At 42.4% G+C, this 18,676-nt stretch overlaps 1 protein-coding gene across 1 annotated transcript in view; it reads left to right on the forward strand.

The window, feature by feature from the left end:
- tenm1 (teneurin transmembrane protein 1) overlaps positions 1 to 16,902 on the forward strand; it is a gene marked incomplete at both ends in the record, with an annotated part of 491,087 nt that extends 474,185 nt beyond the window's left edge. Inside the window, 3 exons of the mRNA XM_080745426.1 lie at positions 4,557 to 4,699; positions 15,497 to 15,910; positions 16,546 to 16,902. Of these exons, the coding sequence (XP_080601552.1) occupies positions 4,557 to 4,699; positions 15,497 to 15,910; positions 16,546 to 16,902 (914 nt within the window). The remainder of the gene's footprint in view (positions 1 to 4,556; positions 4,700 to 15,496; positions 15,911 to 16,545) is intronic.
- Positions 16,903 to 18,676: the final 1,774 nt, after the last annotated feature.

Below are 18,676 nucleotides of genomic sequence, written 5' to 3' on the forward strand. Positions count from 1 at the left end.
TGGACCCTAATGCCTCGTGCACACTACAGATATATAGTTGAACGTTTAGCTTGGTAATTCAATGTTATCTCTATGGAGCATCTGAGCATCTCCTGCATCTTAAAGCTGGTTTCCATTGAGATTACATTGAATTACCAAGCAAAACGTTCAACTATATATCTGTAGTGTGCACGAGGCATTAGGGGTATGTAACTGTACAACTATATATCTGTAGTGTGCACGAGGCATTGGGGGTATGTAACTGTACAAAGCATTTGGTTCCATATGTGTACACTCTACTAACGTATGATTTTACAATATAAATTGGGGTCTCAGAGATACAAATGCTATTAAATGGGGGTCAGTAATGGATGTCAAACTGGGGGTCCTTGAAATTAATTTTTCATCATCATGTTTGTTCCCCCCTATAGACTCGTTTATAGAACTTTAATTTTTAACTAAAATATGAACAACCTCGTTTCCTGACAACCATAGGCTGCTAAAGACCCATTTAAGTCATATTTCACAACAAAGTATAAAGTTAAATAACTAAATTGTTCACAGTGGAAAAAAATAACACTTTCTTTCTTACCCTTTCAGGTCATCACAGTCTGCAATCAAGGTCTGCAATAATGTCCATCAATAAAAAGAATTGTAATTCATTATGCTGCTATATATGTTTTCAGCTTTAATGTATTCCCATAGAAGTATAATATTCTGTACTACTAACCATGTTCATCATTTTCGATTAAAACACATGAATCATGACATGTTTACGTCTTGTGAATTATATCAGCTTTATTCAAATGCATTCAGACAATACAGGCAATATCATTTCACAGGCAATTAGCCTTTTATTTAGGAAAACAATAGAATGTAGTCTTGTATCAGCTTTATTCAAATGTATTCAGACAATACAAGCAATATCATTTCACATGCAATTGGCCTTTTATTTAGGAAAACAATAGAATGTAGAGTATTGTATTTTGGGGGGATTTTGTTTGCATATTGTAAATCAAATTGAATAAGGTTCTGAATAATGTAGGCATAGCTATAGAATAGGCAAAGACAAATGTGTGTTGTGAATAGAATCAATAGTTTCCTTCCCAATAAAGTACAGGGGTGTGAGTTTTCCTGAACCAAACAGTCGTCAACCTCCCTCACCACGAAGGACCACAGAAAGTTTGTTGTTCCTTCTTGGAGCTCTTTCAAGAGGTTGAATTCTCAAATCTGATTGCTGCTACATCCTGCCATCGGAAACCCTGATCGGCTGATGTGGTCCATGTCATCGCAGTTCCTGAAAGAAAAATAATTGTACCCAAGACTATGTATATTATTAAATGTATTTTTATGTATGGTAAGAACAGATATTTACTGTTATTATAGCTATCATTTTACAATGTTAATGAAACTGGACTTAGTCAAAAGTAAAGTTGTTTATAACATGTACTGTAGACTATTTTTACTTAGTAAAATCTTCCATTTTAATTTAATTAAAGAATACATTTAACCAAATGGACCTGTACAGGTCTACACTCAGATTGAAATTAACATTGAGGATTTTTACTCTACTTGTACAGATTGTTTGGTCCCCATATACTCGTTTGATAATCACCAAATTAATAAGAGGTAATAAGAATTGACTTGTATTATCCCACATTCCCACTGGACCCCATTTAGGCCAGTGACCCCATAAGAGAAATGTTATACGGCTCTAGCAGTGATTCCCAACCATTTTAATTTCAAGGACCCCCAGTTTGACATCCATTAGGCTACTGACCCCCATTTAATAGCATTTGTATCTCTGAGACCCCAATTTATATTGTAAAATCATACGTTAGCATAACTCAGAGTGTACACATGGAACCAAATGATTTGTACAGTTACATACCCCCAATGCCTCGTGCACACTACAGATATATAGTTGTACAGTTACATACCCCTAATGCCTCGTGCACACTACAGATATATAGTTGAACGTTTTGCTTGGTAATTCAATGTAATCTCAATGGAAACCAGCTTTAAGATGCAGGAGATGCTCAGATGCTCCATAGAGATAACATTGAATTACCAAGCTAAACGTTCAACTATATATCTGTAGTGTGCACGAGGCATTAGGGTCCATTTGGTTCCTAACTATAATTCAGCTGGGGACCCCCTGGAACTCCCTGGGGGTCCCCGGACCCACTTAGAGAACCAGCAGTCTGATGATGTAACCTATTATAGACGGAGCTAAGATGCTAATGAGGCTAGCGTTAATATTAAACAAAGACCCCGGCCCAAACCCTAAAAGACACTACTGCTAAGCACATTTAACAAACGTTTTATTAGATAGATTGCTGTATTTTATGATAATAATAGCGTTATCTTACCTCTCTCTGTCTGCTCTGCTGTGTGAAGACTGTAGCATTAATATCTTGTTTCCCTTTATAAATAAAAACCGATGACAACACTAACAAAAAAAATGAACAGTAAAAAGATGAAGCATCCAAATAAAACGTCTTTTGACAAGTGATAAAAGTAGAAAAAAGTGAAAAGAAAGCATTGTTATCTAACGGAGAAAATGTCAACACAACACTGTGTCTGACTCTGTGGACGAACCGGAATAGAAGTACACAGAACGCCTCTGCGCGCCCGCCCCTCCCTTGTTCGCACTAGACTCGCTCTTACTAATTTTGTATGGATCGACGCCGATTAATTTGATTTTATCGTCATATCGTTGCCTCTCGGGGAGCGTGAGATGGCTCAGCGCGTCCATTGTTAGCAGGGTGGGTGGCCCGTTTGTTTACATTCTGAGTGACTCCATCATGTCTGCCGGTCACATGGCGGAAGCGGAAGGGGCGGGCCCAGAAAGGGGCCTATTGGTAAAAGGTACTTATAATATACATACTTGATACAGTCTTTTTTTTCACTCTCTTTATCAAATGTCTTTATCACGATAATATCATAAATCGCGATTTCTTTGGTCACAATAATCGTGATTTGAAATTTTCATATCGTCCCATCCCTAACGCGCACACACACACACAAACACAGACGCGCACGCAGAGGCAAAAAGCGAAAATGGAGCAAGGTGGAGAGCGAGAGAGAGAGAGAGAGAGCTGGAATAGTGCTGTGGGAGGATGAATAGATTAGGTGGGATGAGTGGGTGCATCTGTCCCTCCAGATAATGGAACATTCAGTGGCTCTGTCACGCTTTCAGCCTCAGCAGGACCCGTGCTGCACCTCTCTACCAGTGAGGGCTGGCCATCCATGTTGGTTGCAATATTACCTACAGGAGCGTAATATGTTACTCATTACATTTTACTCCTTGAAGAGGTAATAATATGATATTACTTATTACTTGGAATCAAGAGTACTATATTATATATATCGTCGTTCTCGGGTGAAAACCTTGTTTGTCCAAAACCGTTCGTTTTGCATTTATCATTTTAAAAATGATTTAAACGAGTGAAAACCTAGATCTGCTGTTTTCAATACTTTTGTGCGACGGCCTCGTATGATGAAGCAGGACTTTACTTTGCGAAAGAACATACAAATTTGAAACTTGGGGATACAAGGTTTCCACCCGACAACGACGATATGACATTATATGACATTTGCCATTGACGTTTGCCACCGGACCATCAAAAAAAGAAGAGATGTATTGTACAACGATACAATCTGTTTCGCCAGCTCATTTAGATCTGAATTGTTTTAATAATAAACATAGTTAATATGATATGTATGATATACCGTTTTGGCAGAGTAATCCCTTACTTGTTACTGGGTAAAGTAATAATAGCACAGTGATATATTACTAGTAACTGCCCAACACTGCTGGCCATACGTACTCTGTGATTCCCTGTTCACGGTCGCTTTTTAGGCAAGTTATATGCCCTATTGATTCAGTTCACAATTATGCACACTATTCAAAATATTTGCTCGATCAGAGGCATCAATTGGGTATGGCAAGGTATGGCAGCTGCCTGCACTACAGGAAAAAAAATGTACTTCTTAAAATAAATTCATCATTCATCCATCTTCAACCCCTTATCCGGAATCGGGTCGCGGGGGGTAACAGTTCCAACTGAGACTTCCAGATTTCCTTATCCCGAGCAACTTCCTCCACTCCCTCAGGGAGCATACCGAGGCGTTCCCAAGCCAGTTTGGAGATGTAATCCTTCCATCTGGTCTTTGGTCTGCCACGGGGTCTCCTCCCAGTGGGACGTGCATCGAGGACCTTCTTAGGAAGGCGCTCGGGGGGCATCCGTACTAGATGCCCTAACCACCTAAGCTGACTCATGCTTGTTGCTAAGGTATGTCAACATGACTGGTGTCCTGACACCAGTCACGTTGCCATACCTTAGCTTTTGCTGAACTTACGCCACATGTTCTGTTTTTTAATGTTTGCGTCTGCGGTGGTGAATGGGTGTGTGTGTGTGTGTGTGTGTGTGTGTGTGTGTGTGTGTGTGTGTGTGTGTGTGTGTGTGTGTGTGTGTGTGTGTGTGTGTGTGTGTGTGTGTGTGTGTGTGTGTGTGTGTGTGTGTGTGTGTGTGTGTGTGTGTGTGTGCCTGCGTGCCTGCGTGCACGTCCAGGCATCGGGAGCTGGTTGCAGCTGTTTGGGTTCCAGCTCCACAACGTGGTTCCGGGTTTCCCCAAGCCTGACGTGGGCCGGATGGAGCAGACCTATGAGCTGCAGACCACACAGACCACCACGCAAGACTGGGACTCCAGCAAGGTGGGGGCACCAACACCAACACTAGCCAAATAACTGGAGGGCTGGGGGGGCAAAAACATTTTAGTTCACCCATTTAGGCCTGGAATTAATTTATACTTTGGCTATTGAAAAATAGCAGATATACAAATTTTCAAAAATAGCAGATATACAAGCTTGCAGCGCGGCACCGAGTGCAAGTCGTGAATGTTTTTTGCAAATCTTTCAATATATCTTTTTAAAAGCGAATATTTATAACTCAAATATTTGCTTCTCGGGGTTCCCTGGAACAGCGTATTTTGAGATGAGGGTCCGTGGCCAAATACATGTAATTTTGGGGGTCCTTGACATGAAGAAGTCTGAGCACCATTGACATAGAAACATAGGTTTTTCAGAAACCTGAATAGGATTTATAGAATCTGGTCAAAAAATGTTCAAAGTTTCAAGATTTTTCAAAATGAGCAGATCTACAAGCTCACAGCGCAGCATCTGCTATTTTTTTTATTTTTTTATAGTTAAAGCATAAAATAATGATTAAAATAATAATGCGTTCCCAATATTAATGGATTAAAAAGCTAGGGACTGGCATGCTCTGTCATGTTGGTTTGTTTGTGCTCTTGGAAACCTTGAAAATAAATCGATAGAAAACGATAGAAACGATAGAAAATAAGAATAATGCCTCCTGGCGTGTCCAAGGCTGCTCTCGGTAGGGGGAGAAGGAAAGAAAAGTAGGAAAAGAAAGAAAGAAAACAACTTGCTGACGCATTTCCTCCAAGTGGCCTTCGTCAGGGTAGCCAAAACATTTTAGTTGACTGAAAATCAAGTAAAACGAGTGCTAAAAGAGTACTGCATGTTTACACAACTAACTCAAACTAGAAGTAGAAAGATGATGTGACATGAGTCACTATCTGTCAGTCCTTGTTCCTATTTGAGTGGTGCTAACTAGGGCTGTCACAATTATTACATAATCGTGTAGTCGCAATTATTTGACATAATCGTGATTATTTTTCATAATTGTCATAATCGTTTCCATGTTGAAAAATCTTCATATATATATATTTTTTAAAGTAAAAAAAAAATAGTGGAAATAGCAGATCTACAAGCTCACAACGCGTCGCATTGCGACGCGTTGTGAGCTTGTAGATCGGCTATTTCCACTATCAATGTTCTTTTTAAAGTATAAAGTTGTCAAATATGTCAGTAATTTCTTTGTATATTTAGGTTATGTGTATATCTGCCATGTGCAACTTGAAAGCCTAAAAGCCAGACAGAAATGTAATCGTCAACGACAATAATTTGAGTGAAAATTAATTGTCATGTAAAATGTCATAATCGTTACAGCCCTTAAGTGGTAACCATTCCGTCCTTGTCTTGTTTCTTCACGAATAAATGTATTAAACTGTAACATACCTCTTAGCAAAATGCAAGGAATCGATTCCCGTTGAAGCTGGTCGATTTGACGTATGGCCCAAGTGCGTGCCACCAAAACTGTTGGAGGAGTAGCTAAAATCTGATTAACCTGCGAAAATGTATACTGTATTATGCACAAAAACAGAGTTTGAGGTTAAATGTGAATGTTAGGTGTGACGTGGCAGGTGCCGTCCACAGGGAACCCTCTGCTCACATGTCTAGAATCCCACACATCCAGGGTGTCTCCACTGCAGCGGGAAGAAAGAAGCCCCCCCTCAGGGATGTTCCTGTTCTGCATGTGACCCAGCAGTGAACAGCTCTAGTGAGCACACAGGGGAGCCGTTAGGGTTTAAGTGTCCTGCTCGGCTGGTGCACAGCCATTCCCAAGGAACCCTTATTTTGGGGAGCTAGCGCTCGCTTCGGTTGACACCACGTCCTGCATAATATAATGTGTGCAAGGTTATACAAATGCAGTAAATGCATCACTTTTCTTTTTCGAACTCACTTGAGATTCAACAACAAGACGAGGCCAGGGTTCTCGCGAGAGGCAGTGGTGGAAAAAGTACGCAAATTTTTGACTTGAGTGAAAGTATAAATACTGCAATGTAGAAATACTCTGTTAGGGTGCCCACACACCAAAATACCTAGAGTGGAATCCGCCAATGCATTTCAATGAGAATGGAGCGTTTTTTGCAGAAACGGCGGATTCCACTCTAGGTATTTTGGTGTGAGGGCACCCTTACAAGTAAATGTCCAGAATTCAAAATGTACTTGAGTAAAAGTACGAAAGTATTGGCATCAAAATGTACTGTAAAGTAAAAGTACAAAATGTTTGAAAATAGCCAATCTACAAGCTCACAACGCATCGTGATGCGACACGTTGTGAGCTTGTAGATCGACTATTTTCAAATAGCCACGGTATAGCATAGGGCTAAAGTGCATTAATGTATGTGTTATAATATAATCATTTATATCTGCAAAGTAACTAGTAACTAAAGTTTTCAAATAATTGTTGTGGAGTAAAAATACAATATTTGGATCCGAGATGTAGTGCAGTAGAAGTAAGTAAGTACTGAAAACTGGAAATACTCAAGTAAAGTACAAATACCTCAAAACTGTACTTAAGTAAATGCGACTAGATCTTTTCTTGTGAATAGCATATTATTGTCGTGTAGAGATCCTCCTACTGTACCTCCATATTCCAACCTTTTGTGTTTTTTCGTAAATTAACGCCCTACTTGATACCACAGCGTCACACAAATGTATCAAAGGTAGCAGATCTACAAGCCACGCGTATCGAGATTTCCAAGCTTGTTTCGAGATCTCTTCCGTAAAATAATACAGACATTGTTTAATTTTAACACCCCTCACACTCGTAGATCAAAATGCTCGCACTCTCCAATGACGTAAGTGACGTTTTGGACAGTAGAGGAACCCAGGATCAAACAATGTTCGGTTTCTGACTACTTGGCTTGAAAAAGAACACTTGTCCTTGAAGGCAGGTTAGTTCTTTTATTGGGTGCACAACGAATACAGAAGCCAAAACTCCCCAGCATTCAATAATTAAAGTCCTTGTCACGATCTTGGCCTCTGCCCCTGCCCCGAGTGTCCTCCTCTTGGACTGTATGCCCTGTGGTGACTTTGCCCGGTGTGGCTTCCCCTCGTTCTCCCCTCTGTTCGGCCTTGATTGAGAGACTGGTTCCACCTCAGGTTCCCATGCTAAAGACAATTGGATATTTAGTGGGACTGACTGTATGTCTGAGTTTCCAGTTTGTTTGTCCATGTTTCCTGAGAGTTGTTATCGTGTTCATATGATAGTGTGGTATACTGTACTTGAGTTTTAGTTTTGATCCTTAGGTGAAGGTGTACTGTACTTATGTTAAACGTGTTATTAAAGGGATATTTCACTGTCAAAAAAGCTTTTGGTCATTTTATCGTCTAATCAGGCTTTTGTGAATACCCTGGAGAGATTTTAATTTGCTTCATTCAGTATTTAGATATTTGATATTAATTTTATCAGACACACCCCTATCCTATACAAACCCATTGTAACTTCAAACTCTATTTTAGCCATGATAGATTCATTGAAAACACCGGTCTTTTATTCTGGTGACTCCTGACACCCTCCTAATACGCTGTGTTTTTTTCAATAACCTTTTTCATTTATTTTTTATAAAATACAATAAAAAGATTATTAAAAATAAAGGAAAAATGTCATCCAAAAAAAACATGGCCGGCTCACATATTAGGAAGGCGTCAGGAGTCACCAGAAAAAAGACGGGTGTTTTTGATGAATCTACCATGCTTTAAAATGGAATATGAAGTTACAGTGGGTTTGTATAGGAGGGGGGCGTGTCTGATAAAATGAATATCAATTATCTAACTACTGAATCAAGCAAATTAAAATCTCTCCAGGGTGCTCACAAAAGCCTGATTAGACCATAAAACATTATTATTATTATTATTATTATTATTATTAAGTGAAATATCCCTTTAAGTAAAGTTTGTTTTTACTGTGTGTGTTTTTGCATCTCTGTCCCTGTTCCAGAGCCTTTTCGCGACGGATCGTTTTAGGCTCTTATATATGTATTACTTTCCTCAACCTTATCATGCTGTGAGTAGGGTTGTTCGATTAATCGATTTTTAATCGTAACCCGTTTTTTTTCCTTTGTACGATTTAAAAAAATGGAAATCGTAAAATCGATTTTCACTTTAATTAGGGAAATTCTTACTCATTGGAGCCTTGCACGCGCAAAAAGTACACAGCCCCGTCCTCCTAAAGCAGGACGACAAGGTCCGACACCAAATTAATACTACTTTCTATCTGATGTGTAATTTCTTTGATGCGCGTTTAGCGCACGTCAGACTGAGCAGAGTTCACCACCGCAATGCGCTCACTCGCGATGGTTCAAGCAGCAAACAGAACAAAACGCTGCTGAGCTGGTAAACTTACTTACTTGTTGTAGTTTGAAAGAAGCTTATTAATTCTGTGTTACCCACCTACTGACTGTAGTCTACTCCTACTGTCCATGTCACTGTGTTAATTTTGCGTCGGGAAGCGAAGCGCTTCGCCTCCGTTTACAATCAGTCAACATCTCCGTGCATGAGTGGTGCAGGGCAGGGGCGTAGCCAGGAATTACATTTTGGTAGGCGAAATGCCTACCAAAATGCCTCACCAGCCTCCAAGAGCTGGCTTGTTTTGGCTGTTTTGTCACTCACTATTGATAATGAAACACTAAGGACGCTAAGTTATATGTGATTGTTGCACAACTAAAGTTATTATTATTAATACCCTTATTGTTTTATTGCATTTTGCTATTTGGCTATATAAAAAAATCAAAAAATGAAACAATAATGAAAAAAAAAAATCATTTCCTTGCATTTTTTAAATGAAAACAAAATAGTTGAAACAATGTATTATTCTTTTAACAAAAAATCGAAATCGAAATCGAAAATCGGGATTTCAGAGAAAATAATCGAGATTTTATTTTTTGGCCATATCGAACAACCCTAGCTGTGAGGAAAGCTCCGGCCGAAGCGTCTGCGTTGCTGCTGCTGTGGGTCAAGTAAACACTTCCAAATAGTGTGCCAAGTGACAAGGCAGTGGCTTAGTATGTGTAGCAGCCGTCTGGGAATCAAAAGGTCCCTGTTTAAATCCTTGGTTCCTCCAGGTATCGCCTGGTTAAGTGTCCTTGAGCAAGACACTTAAAGAGATGTTTCACTTTCAAAAATGTTTTAATGTCTACTCAGGCTTTTATGTACGTGTAGTTGCTTGATTCAGTATTTTAACCGTCCAGGTTGGTTCTGGTGACTGCTATTTGCTCGAGACCAGTATGTTATATCAGTATGTTATGTAAGCAATTTACCCCGAGTGAGAGGACATTATGCTCTGATAATGTCCTGTGTGAGGGGGTGATCGGACGAGGCGAAGCCGAGTCCGATAACACCCTCACACAGGACATTATCAGAGCATAATGTCCGACCCCGAGTGGTAAATAGCTTTTCTACCACTTTTTTCCGTATACATGAAAGAAAACACATAGTTGTAACTTGCAAGGATATTAAGTTACAATCATTATTGCCTATAAAACTTCCGCGACGACAGCAAATAGTTCCACAAACAACATCTTCTACTCACCACCAGATGACGCCAACTCCATGCAGAGAAAGATGTCTAGCATACAGCTAAGCTAACGTCAGTTAGAAGGACCGTTCCGGCCGTAAATAGAGGCTGTTCGCTTCCAGAAAGGCATAGGTTCAGAGAAAAGGGGCTTTAAAGTTGGCGGATTGCATTGGATCCAAATAAATCGGCGACGTCGTACGCACGTTAGTAAACATAGGACCGCTACGACCGTCATATGTTGGTTGGGGGAAAGGTGTTCCGACTACCTCCTGAAGTCCCCGGATGTACACTGAGGCGCATTGATCTCGTCCTCACACAACTGCGGCGGTTGTTCTGCCATAACCTCCGGAATTTAGCCAATCAGAATCCAGTATTTGAACATGTGACTAGAAAAAGTGGTAGAAGCTATACTTTACTCTGTTATACCAAATCTGTATAGGTCAAGTTTATTCTCCTAACCCTTCATAGGAACAGAGTTTCTAATTGTGGGCTCGCTGAAAGGCGAGACCAGTATGTTATACCAAAACTTTATAGCTCAAGTTTATTCTCCAAAAAAAAAAAAAATTACAGACTGTACAAAGGCAGGGCCCTTAGCCAATGAGGACCCATTCTGCAGACGGTAGTTTTCACTGTTTACGGTGAAACAGCTTTTATCTAGTGTGGATACGCTGGTGCCTCCTCAGGGTAGTTAACTGACTGAAATTCTTGTCACATTCTTTACAGTGATAAGGTTTTTCTCCTGTGTGGATTCGCTGGTGTTTCTTCAGGTCACCCAACTGACTGAAACTCTTGTCACACTCTTTACAGCTATAAGGTTTTTCTCCTGTGTGGATACGCAGGTGACTCTTCAGGTTACCTAACTGACTGAAACTCTTGTCACACTGTTTACAATAGCAAGGTTTTTCTCCTGTGTGGATACGCTGGTGACTCTTCAGGTTACCTAACTGACTGAAACTCTTGTCACACTCTTTACAGTGGAAAGGTTTTTCTCCTGTGTGGATTGACAGGTGTCTCTTCAGGAGACCTAGGTCATTGAAACTCTTCTCACACTCTTTACAGTGAAAAGGTTTTTCTCCTGTGTGGATACGCAGGTGTCTCTTCAGGTTACCTAACTGACTGAAACTCTTGTCACACTGTTTACAATGGAAAGGTTTTTCTCCTGTGTGGATACGCTGGTGAATCTTCAGGTCACCTACCTGACTGAAACTCTTGTCACACTGTTTACAATAGAAAGGTTTTTCTCCTGTGTGGATTGTCAGGTGTCTCTTCAACTCACTTAACTTTCTGAAACTCTTGTCACACTGTTTACAGATGTGAGTTTTCTTCCCGGTATAAGCCAGCTGATGTGTCTTCACTTCTCCTGGTTGAGTTAAAGTCTTGGTAAACTTTTGATGACTGTAAGATTTTGGTTCGTCTGTGTCTCCTTGTTCCTGGCTGGTTGCAATTCTTGTGGTTTTGTGGAAGGATTCTGAGGGGATTGGTCCATTTATGGGCATTTGGCTGTAGAGGTCGTCATGGCTCGTTTCAGATGTGAAGTATGTACAATCAGAACAGTGGACCTTGGTCTGGGAAGCTTGAGACCACACTCCTTCCTGGAGTGGTGGTTCATCAAATCTGCATCTAGACAAGGGCTGTTATAGGGGACAGAGTTTTAGGTTCTGTAGGGTAATGGAATATTGACTCCCTATGCTTTATATCTCCCTCTCACACGACACTGAGCAAAGGAGACTGATGTCTGTGGAATGAAGTGGAATTCTAAAATATTTTCAAATCTTATACATGCTGAGCAGAGCTCTGGTCTGTCCTCACTCACAACACAACCAGTTGCCGTGCATGCCTGACAACACCGATGTGCACAGGCTGACGCCCCTCCATATTTGGGCAAGAGTGACGTCATCAATATGACATCACCAATATGATATCACCACCATGATGGAAGAGATCCACGTAGATGCCATGCCGTTATTAGAGCCAGTTTATTTATTTTTACCAGCTTGCAAAGCTGGTCAATCGATAGACAGCCCATTACCTCATCAAAATGATGAACGTCATATTACAGGAAAATGTATGACGTCAGAATTCGGGAGATTATATAATAATATTTAGCATCATAACATCTAACTATTAATTTAGCGACACTAAATTAATACTCTGATTTCATAGTATTGACATCACAGACTGGCCTGGACACGGAACATCATGTATGGGCATAAAGATCTGCCCAAAGGACACTCCAACATGGAACACCATATATGGGCATAAAGATCTGCCCAACGGGCACTCCAACAACTTCTGAGACTCCTGCATTCAATCCCTTATACTGTGCACACATGCACACCCTCCGGGCACAGGACTAGTTTATATTTGCGGGTGGGAAATGAATCAGTAGGGAATCAATGGGAGTGAGTGGCAATCAATAGGGAATCTATTGGTCGAGCTTCACATGACAGTTAGCTTACTGTAGAACAGGGTTCCCCAATTCGTTTTCTCCAAGGGCCGAATTATGTCTAGGGTACCAAGCCGAGGGCCACAACATTGCAGGGGGGCGACGGTGGCGTTCCCACTACTCCAGCGACAGTTCTCGTCGTTGTCGGGTGAAAATCTTGTATGTCCAAAACCGTTGAATTTATCATTTTAAAAATCATTTAAACTAGTGAAAACAGCCGATCTACAAGCACACAACGCCTCGCGGTGCGAGGCGTTGTGTGCTTGTAGATCTGCTGTTTTCACTACTTTGGTGCGACGGCCTTGTATGATTTGCGAAAGAACGTACAAATTTGGAGATACGAGATTTCCACCCGACAACGACGATATACTAGTGTTGTTGCTGCTCTCATACCACCATCATTACTGGGGTTGGTGTGGGCCAGACAGTAGCCCCCCACGGGCCGCAAATGGCCCGCGGGCCGCCTATTGGGGAACCCTGCTGTAGAAGATAGTCACCAATCGTCGGCAACCACACTTGCAATTTCAAATTGCATCTTTCTAGTTATTAGTGTGGTTGCCAGGGCAACCACATTATTACTCTGGGGAATTTTGCATTTTTCAAAACTCTTAGTCTCATTGACTTGAATGGGAAACTCCATATATAGTGAGTAACTTTTATGACGTAACTTTTCCCATTGACTTTGAATGGGAAACACCATATATAGTGAGTAACTTTTATGACGTAACTTTTCCCATTGACTTTGAATGGGAAACACCATATATAGTAAGGTAACTTTTTTTATGTAACTTTTTATGCAACCACACTCGCAATTTCCCAAATTGCAATTTCTCTAGTTATTATTATTGTGGGCTAGCTGAAAGCTGAGACCACCACAGAGCAGCGCTCCTGGTGACATCACCACCGAGACCTGATATAAATACCAACAACACGGGGGCTCGAGACCAGTATGTTGTATCAGTATGTTATACCAAAACTTTATAGAGCAAGGTTATTCTCCTAAAAAAAAAATACCGACAGTACTAAGGCAGGGCCCTGAGCCAATGAGGAGGAGCAGCCCAAAGGGTAGATCTTTGTGCCCATTCATGCTCCATGCGAGCCCACACTGTTTCGTAGGAACAGTATTTCTAGTTATTATTTTAATCCTTTCCCCCAAAAAATATATAAAACAATAAATGAAAAAAATACGGTAATTGAAAAAGCAGGCCCGGTGCGGGAAAAATGTTCTGCAGCAGGAAGTATATATTATGGTAAACCTACCAAAAGCCAATGCAGAGAAGTAATTTCCCCGAGGAGATCACTACAAATCCTCCTTTATCCTCCTCCCCTAAACACTTCACAAATCTATGTATTACCAGGTATGTCTGCTCTTACAAGGGATTTGTCTCTTTGAGGCTGGGCATCGTAGCTCTACATCCTACGTCAATAAAACAGACTAGATCCTTTGACTTTGCATCCTTTACATCACTGCTTATCAACTCAACAGGGGTCTCTTCAGCTGTCCCGCTGTGTCCCAGCCAGGGGTCCCCGGGCTAATTGATTGATAGTTAGACACCTTGAGGTCTGTAGCTCTGAGTGTACACTCCATTGGACACTAAGGATTATACAGTGTCGATTGGGATCCCAGAGAAACAAATGAAAAATGTCTAGCGGTTTCAATCCGGCTTGGCTGAGGGTCATTATTACGAACGCAAATGTCCGAGTTTGGGGAAGGGATTCCGGGTGGGGAGGGGAACATCCTTGTTGCTTCCCATAGTGCCTGTCAAATGAACTTTAAACAGGGCATCATTAATATTGATGACATCAGGGAACTCCGTATATGGGCATAAAAGGGATTCTGTTAGTGTGACATCACAGTGAAGCCAGAGCGTGATGTCAGAGCGGCAAACCCATTCTGGTAGATTGGTTCCCCTGACATCACAGTGACATCAGAGCATGATGACATCTTGATGACACATTTTTACGGTCTCTGGGTTTACCCATAGAAAAATGTGTACACGTCTACACGAACGCGGACAAGCTGTGACATGATGACGTTGTGTGGGTCTATCAGCAGCAGCAGCAGCAGCATTGCTCCCTTCAAACAGATGTTATGTTTTTTACATAACACATTTAGTGCTTATCCCGACTAAAGTCAGGATTTCAAATCCGACTGTCGAGTGCTTATAATTAAACCGTAACTGCGGCTCCACGGCACCCGGCACTGAAGCAAAAGCTCAAATCCCCACAATCCATTGGGAGAAAACGGAATCAGGATGTGAAATCCGCCATTGGAAGCAGATCACCCTTACAGTAGTGTAGTTCAGGTGGTGTTGGGGATCCAGTGTCTTACAGAACTGGTTCTCAACCTTTTCAGGCCGTGACCCCCAAAATAATCATTTATAACTGGGGACCCTCCCCCCCCACCCTGACGAGCACTATGATTTGAGGTATTACATTTTGTATAACACGGTTCTATTGTGAAAATAGAAGAGGCGTTGTGAGCATGTAGATCTGCCTCTAATATTTGACAATTTGACAAATTCTTAAGTTGTCATTTTAGAGGTATTAAAAAGTACTTCAATTGTCACTTTAGAAATGTGCAGATACCCTCTATACACTTAAACTTCGTGTTGGTTTGTTTACTGTTGAGTGAGAAAACAATGTTTCACTTTAAGTTAATCATCTGGGGACCCCCCAAAATAATTTGGGGGGTCCCGACCCACAGGTTGAGAACCACTGTCTTACAGTGTGTGTGTGTGTGTGTGTGTGTGTGTGTGTGTGTGTGTGTGTGTGTGTGTGTGTGTGTGTGTGTGTGTGTGTGTGTGTGTGTGTGTGTGTGTGTGTGTGTGTGTCCTTGCAGGTGGTGCTGGGTATTCAGTGTGAGCTCCAGAGACAGCTGAGGAGCTTCATCTCTCTGGAGAGGCTCCCGCTGGTGTCGGGCGCCGTGGGCTCAGCGTGCCGCCGTCCGTCCGGCCCGCCCCCCTTCGCCTCGCGGCCCTCCCTGCTGGGCCCCGGCGTGCGGCTGGCCGTGGGGCGCGGGGGCCGCGTCAGCGCCGAGGTGATCGGCGTGGCGGGCGAGGACAGCCGGCGCGTGGCGGCCATCCTGAACGGCGCCGTGCATCTGCAAGGCCTGAGCTTCACGGTGCGCGGCTGCGACACGCACCACTTCCTCCAGTCGCAGCGGCCTGTGGAGGAGGACCTGGGCCCCGGCGCCGGCCTTGGGGTCGGGGCGGGTCGGGTCCTGGAGAGTGGCGTCAACGTGAGCGTGTCGCAGGTGAGCAGCAGTGGAAAGTAGCTTAAGTGCATTTATTCAAGTGCTGTATACTTGAGTAAAATCTTCAGTACTTTTACTTTTACTCCACTACATCTCTAAGGAAATGTTTTTACTTTTACTTCACTACAATTATTTGAAAACTTTACTTAGGCTACTAGTTACTTTTGATTATATTGTTTGTGTTTCCATTACTATTACAAAAGACACATTAACCACGTCAGCCCTACATCCATTTTGGCCTTTTGAAAATAGCCAATCTACAAACTCACTGTAGATCTGCTATTTTCAAATGATTTTTAGACATTTTACACATTTGAAAACTGTGAAATGGGACATTCTGCATAACAAGTACTTTCTGCTTTTGGTACTTTAAGTACATTTTGACACCAATACCTTTGTACTTTTACTCAAGTAAAATATTGAATTCCAGACTTTTACTTGAAACAGAGTATTTTCTAAATTGCAGTATTGATACTTTTACTTAGTTAGTAGTACAAAGTAGTATAAAATGCGATTACCTTTTCCACCACTGACGTGTTCTTTACATTTCCCTTAGCTAGTCTAATGCTATGCTAAAATAGCTTGTGACCTTGTAAAAAAAACGTGATCGCTTTTCCCCTCCCAACCACCCGCAGGTGAGCGCCACGGTCGGCGGCCGGACCCGCCGCTTCGCCGACATCACGCTGCAGCAGGGGGCGCTCTGCCTGAGCGTGCGCTACGGCGGCACCGAGGAGGAGGAGAGGGCGCGCGTGCGCGAGGAGGCGCGGCGGCGCGCCGTTGAGGGCGCCTGGGAGCGTGAGAGGCGGCGCGTGGAGGAGGGCGCCGGCGGGAGCCGCGCGTGGAGCGAGGCGGAGCGGCAGCAGCTGCTCTCGGCCGGGCGCGTCCAGGGCTACGACGGCTACTACTCGCTGCCCGTGGAGCAGCAGCCCGAGCTGTCCGACTGCCCCTCCAACGTCCACTTCATGACACTGAGCGAGGTGGGGGGCAGGTAACAGAGACCTAAACGCCCTTCCCCCCCCCACCCCGCCAACAACCCCCCCCCCCCAACCCACCACCCCACCAAAGACTGCCTGTTTCTACTCCCTAAATCCTTGATTTGTTCTGATGTTTCTAATACCGTATCCACAACAACAACAACAACAACGACTTCGAGAGAAAGACATCAACGGAGACGAACAACGAACGACATCACCGAGAGAGAGAGAGAATGAGAGAGAGTGAAAGAGAGATTGGGGGAAAAACGCGATTTCCAAATGCCTTTAATTGTGACAAAATGATGGTATTTTATTATTATCGTCCCGGTTTCTCCGATTTCTAAACAAGTGGCACAACGCAGTGTGGTTCAGCTGTGGCTTTGCTTTTTTTTTGTATCCAGACTCACCGGGGAGACCGACCGACCGACGGACTCATTAAACTGAACGACTGACTGACCAGACGGACTGATGAGACTGAATGAAATGAAACTGTCCGACTGTTGGTCGCTCTCTCGACACTTCGTTCATCATATTGGACTTTTCCGATCAGCTCCAGCGAACCGTGGAAATTAAGACGGTGGGACTGGCTCAGTGAATAACCCATCCTCCAGACACAAAACTCGTACCAAGAGCTCTCTGTTTGCCATTTGAGTTACTTACATGGTTTACCTCGGATATTACAGTACTATCGTTTACATATTGTGCAAGAGAGGCCTTGTTGACTCTGACACTCCCCCTTTAGAGAAGGAAACCTGTTGTTTTCTGCCTCTGGCGTGTGCTTCTACTGTAGTTTGTATGAGTGTGTATACTAAGATCAAGAATGTACATAGCCCAGTGCTTTCACACTGAAAAAGAAAAGTGCTCAGCTGGAAAAAAAATATTCTGTTGTTCATAAGTAAGTGTCAGTATTGTTAATCAATAGGAGAAAAAAAAAACAATTACATTTTTCTTTTTGCAAAGAATTATACATGGCTATAGTAAATATTCTCGCTAAAGAATCTGAATCTTTATTGGGTTACAGTGCTGATTAAAGTTATTATGTGTGAATTACTGCTCCGCCGCCTGCCAGTTCATGGACGCCGTGGCTAATTATTTTCTCTCTCTCTCTTTCTCTCAATCTCACTCAATGTTCTGTTTGTTTTAGTGGTGGGACGATATTAAAATGTCATGTCACGATTATTGTGACCAGAGAAATTGCAATAATCAAAATATCCCCAAGATATTATCCCGGGGCGGAACATTTGCCAAAAGATTGCAGATCTACAAGCTTGTATGTGAGCTTGTATATCTGCAATTGTTTGGCAAAGAGATTTGGTACAGAGTGTGAAAAAAAGACTGTATCAAGTACGTTATTTCCAGGTCAGTTTTACCAAGGGGTTTAAATGGAACCGGATATGCAGCTCGGAAAATAAAAGGTGAATTGATCCCAATGCATGACGGAGGATAATTTCACGATAAATGTAAATTTCCACGATAAGATTGTGTTTTTTAACGATTATCGTCCCATCTTCTTCTTTCTCTCTCTCTCTCTCTCTCTCTCTCTGAGTCTCTCTCGCCACTGTACATTTTCTCCCCTGCACACTTTGGTCTGAGTATTTTGTAACTTTATCGTCATCTTTATGGCTCAAGCTGAGCTGTGTACCGAGTAGCCCACACACAGACACTACAGTCGGTCCCACGGGAGCTGAGAGGGAGAGAAGCGGTCCGAGAGACTGTGAGAAGTGACAACTGAAGCAGGGTGAGTGGGCGCCTCGGTGCGTTGGGGAGGAGGGTGTCCTCGGTCCTCGGAGCC

The sequence above is a fragment of the Nannobrachium achirus genome, assembly GCF_963921795.1.
Source record: "Nannobrachium achirus genome assembly, chromosome: 17".
NCBI classification, from domain to species: domain Eukaryota; kingdom Metazoa; phylum Chordata; class Actinopteri; order Myctophiformes; family Myctophidae; genus Nannobrachium; species Nannobrachium achirus.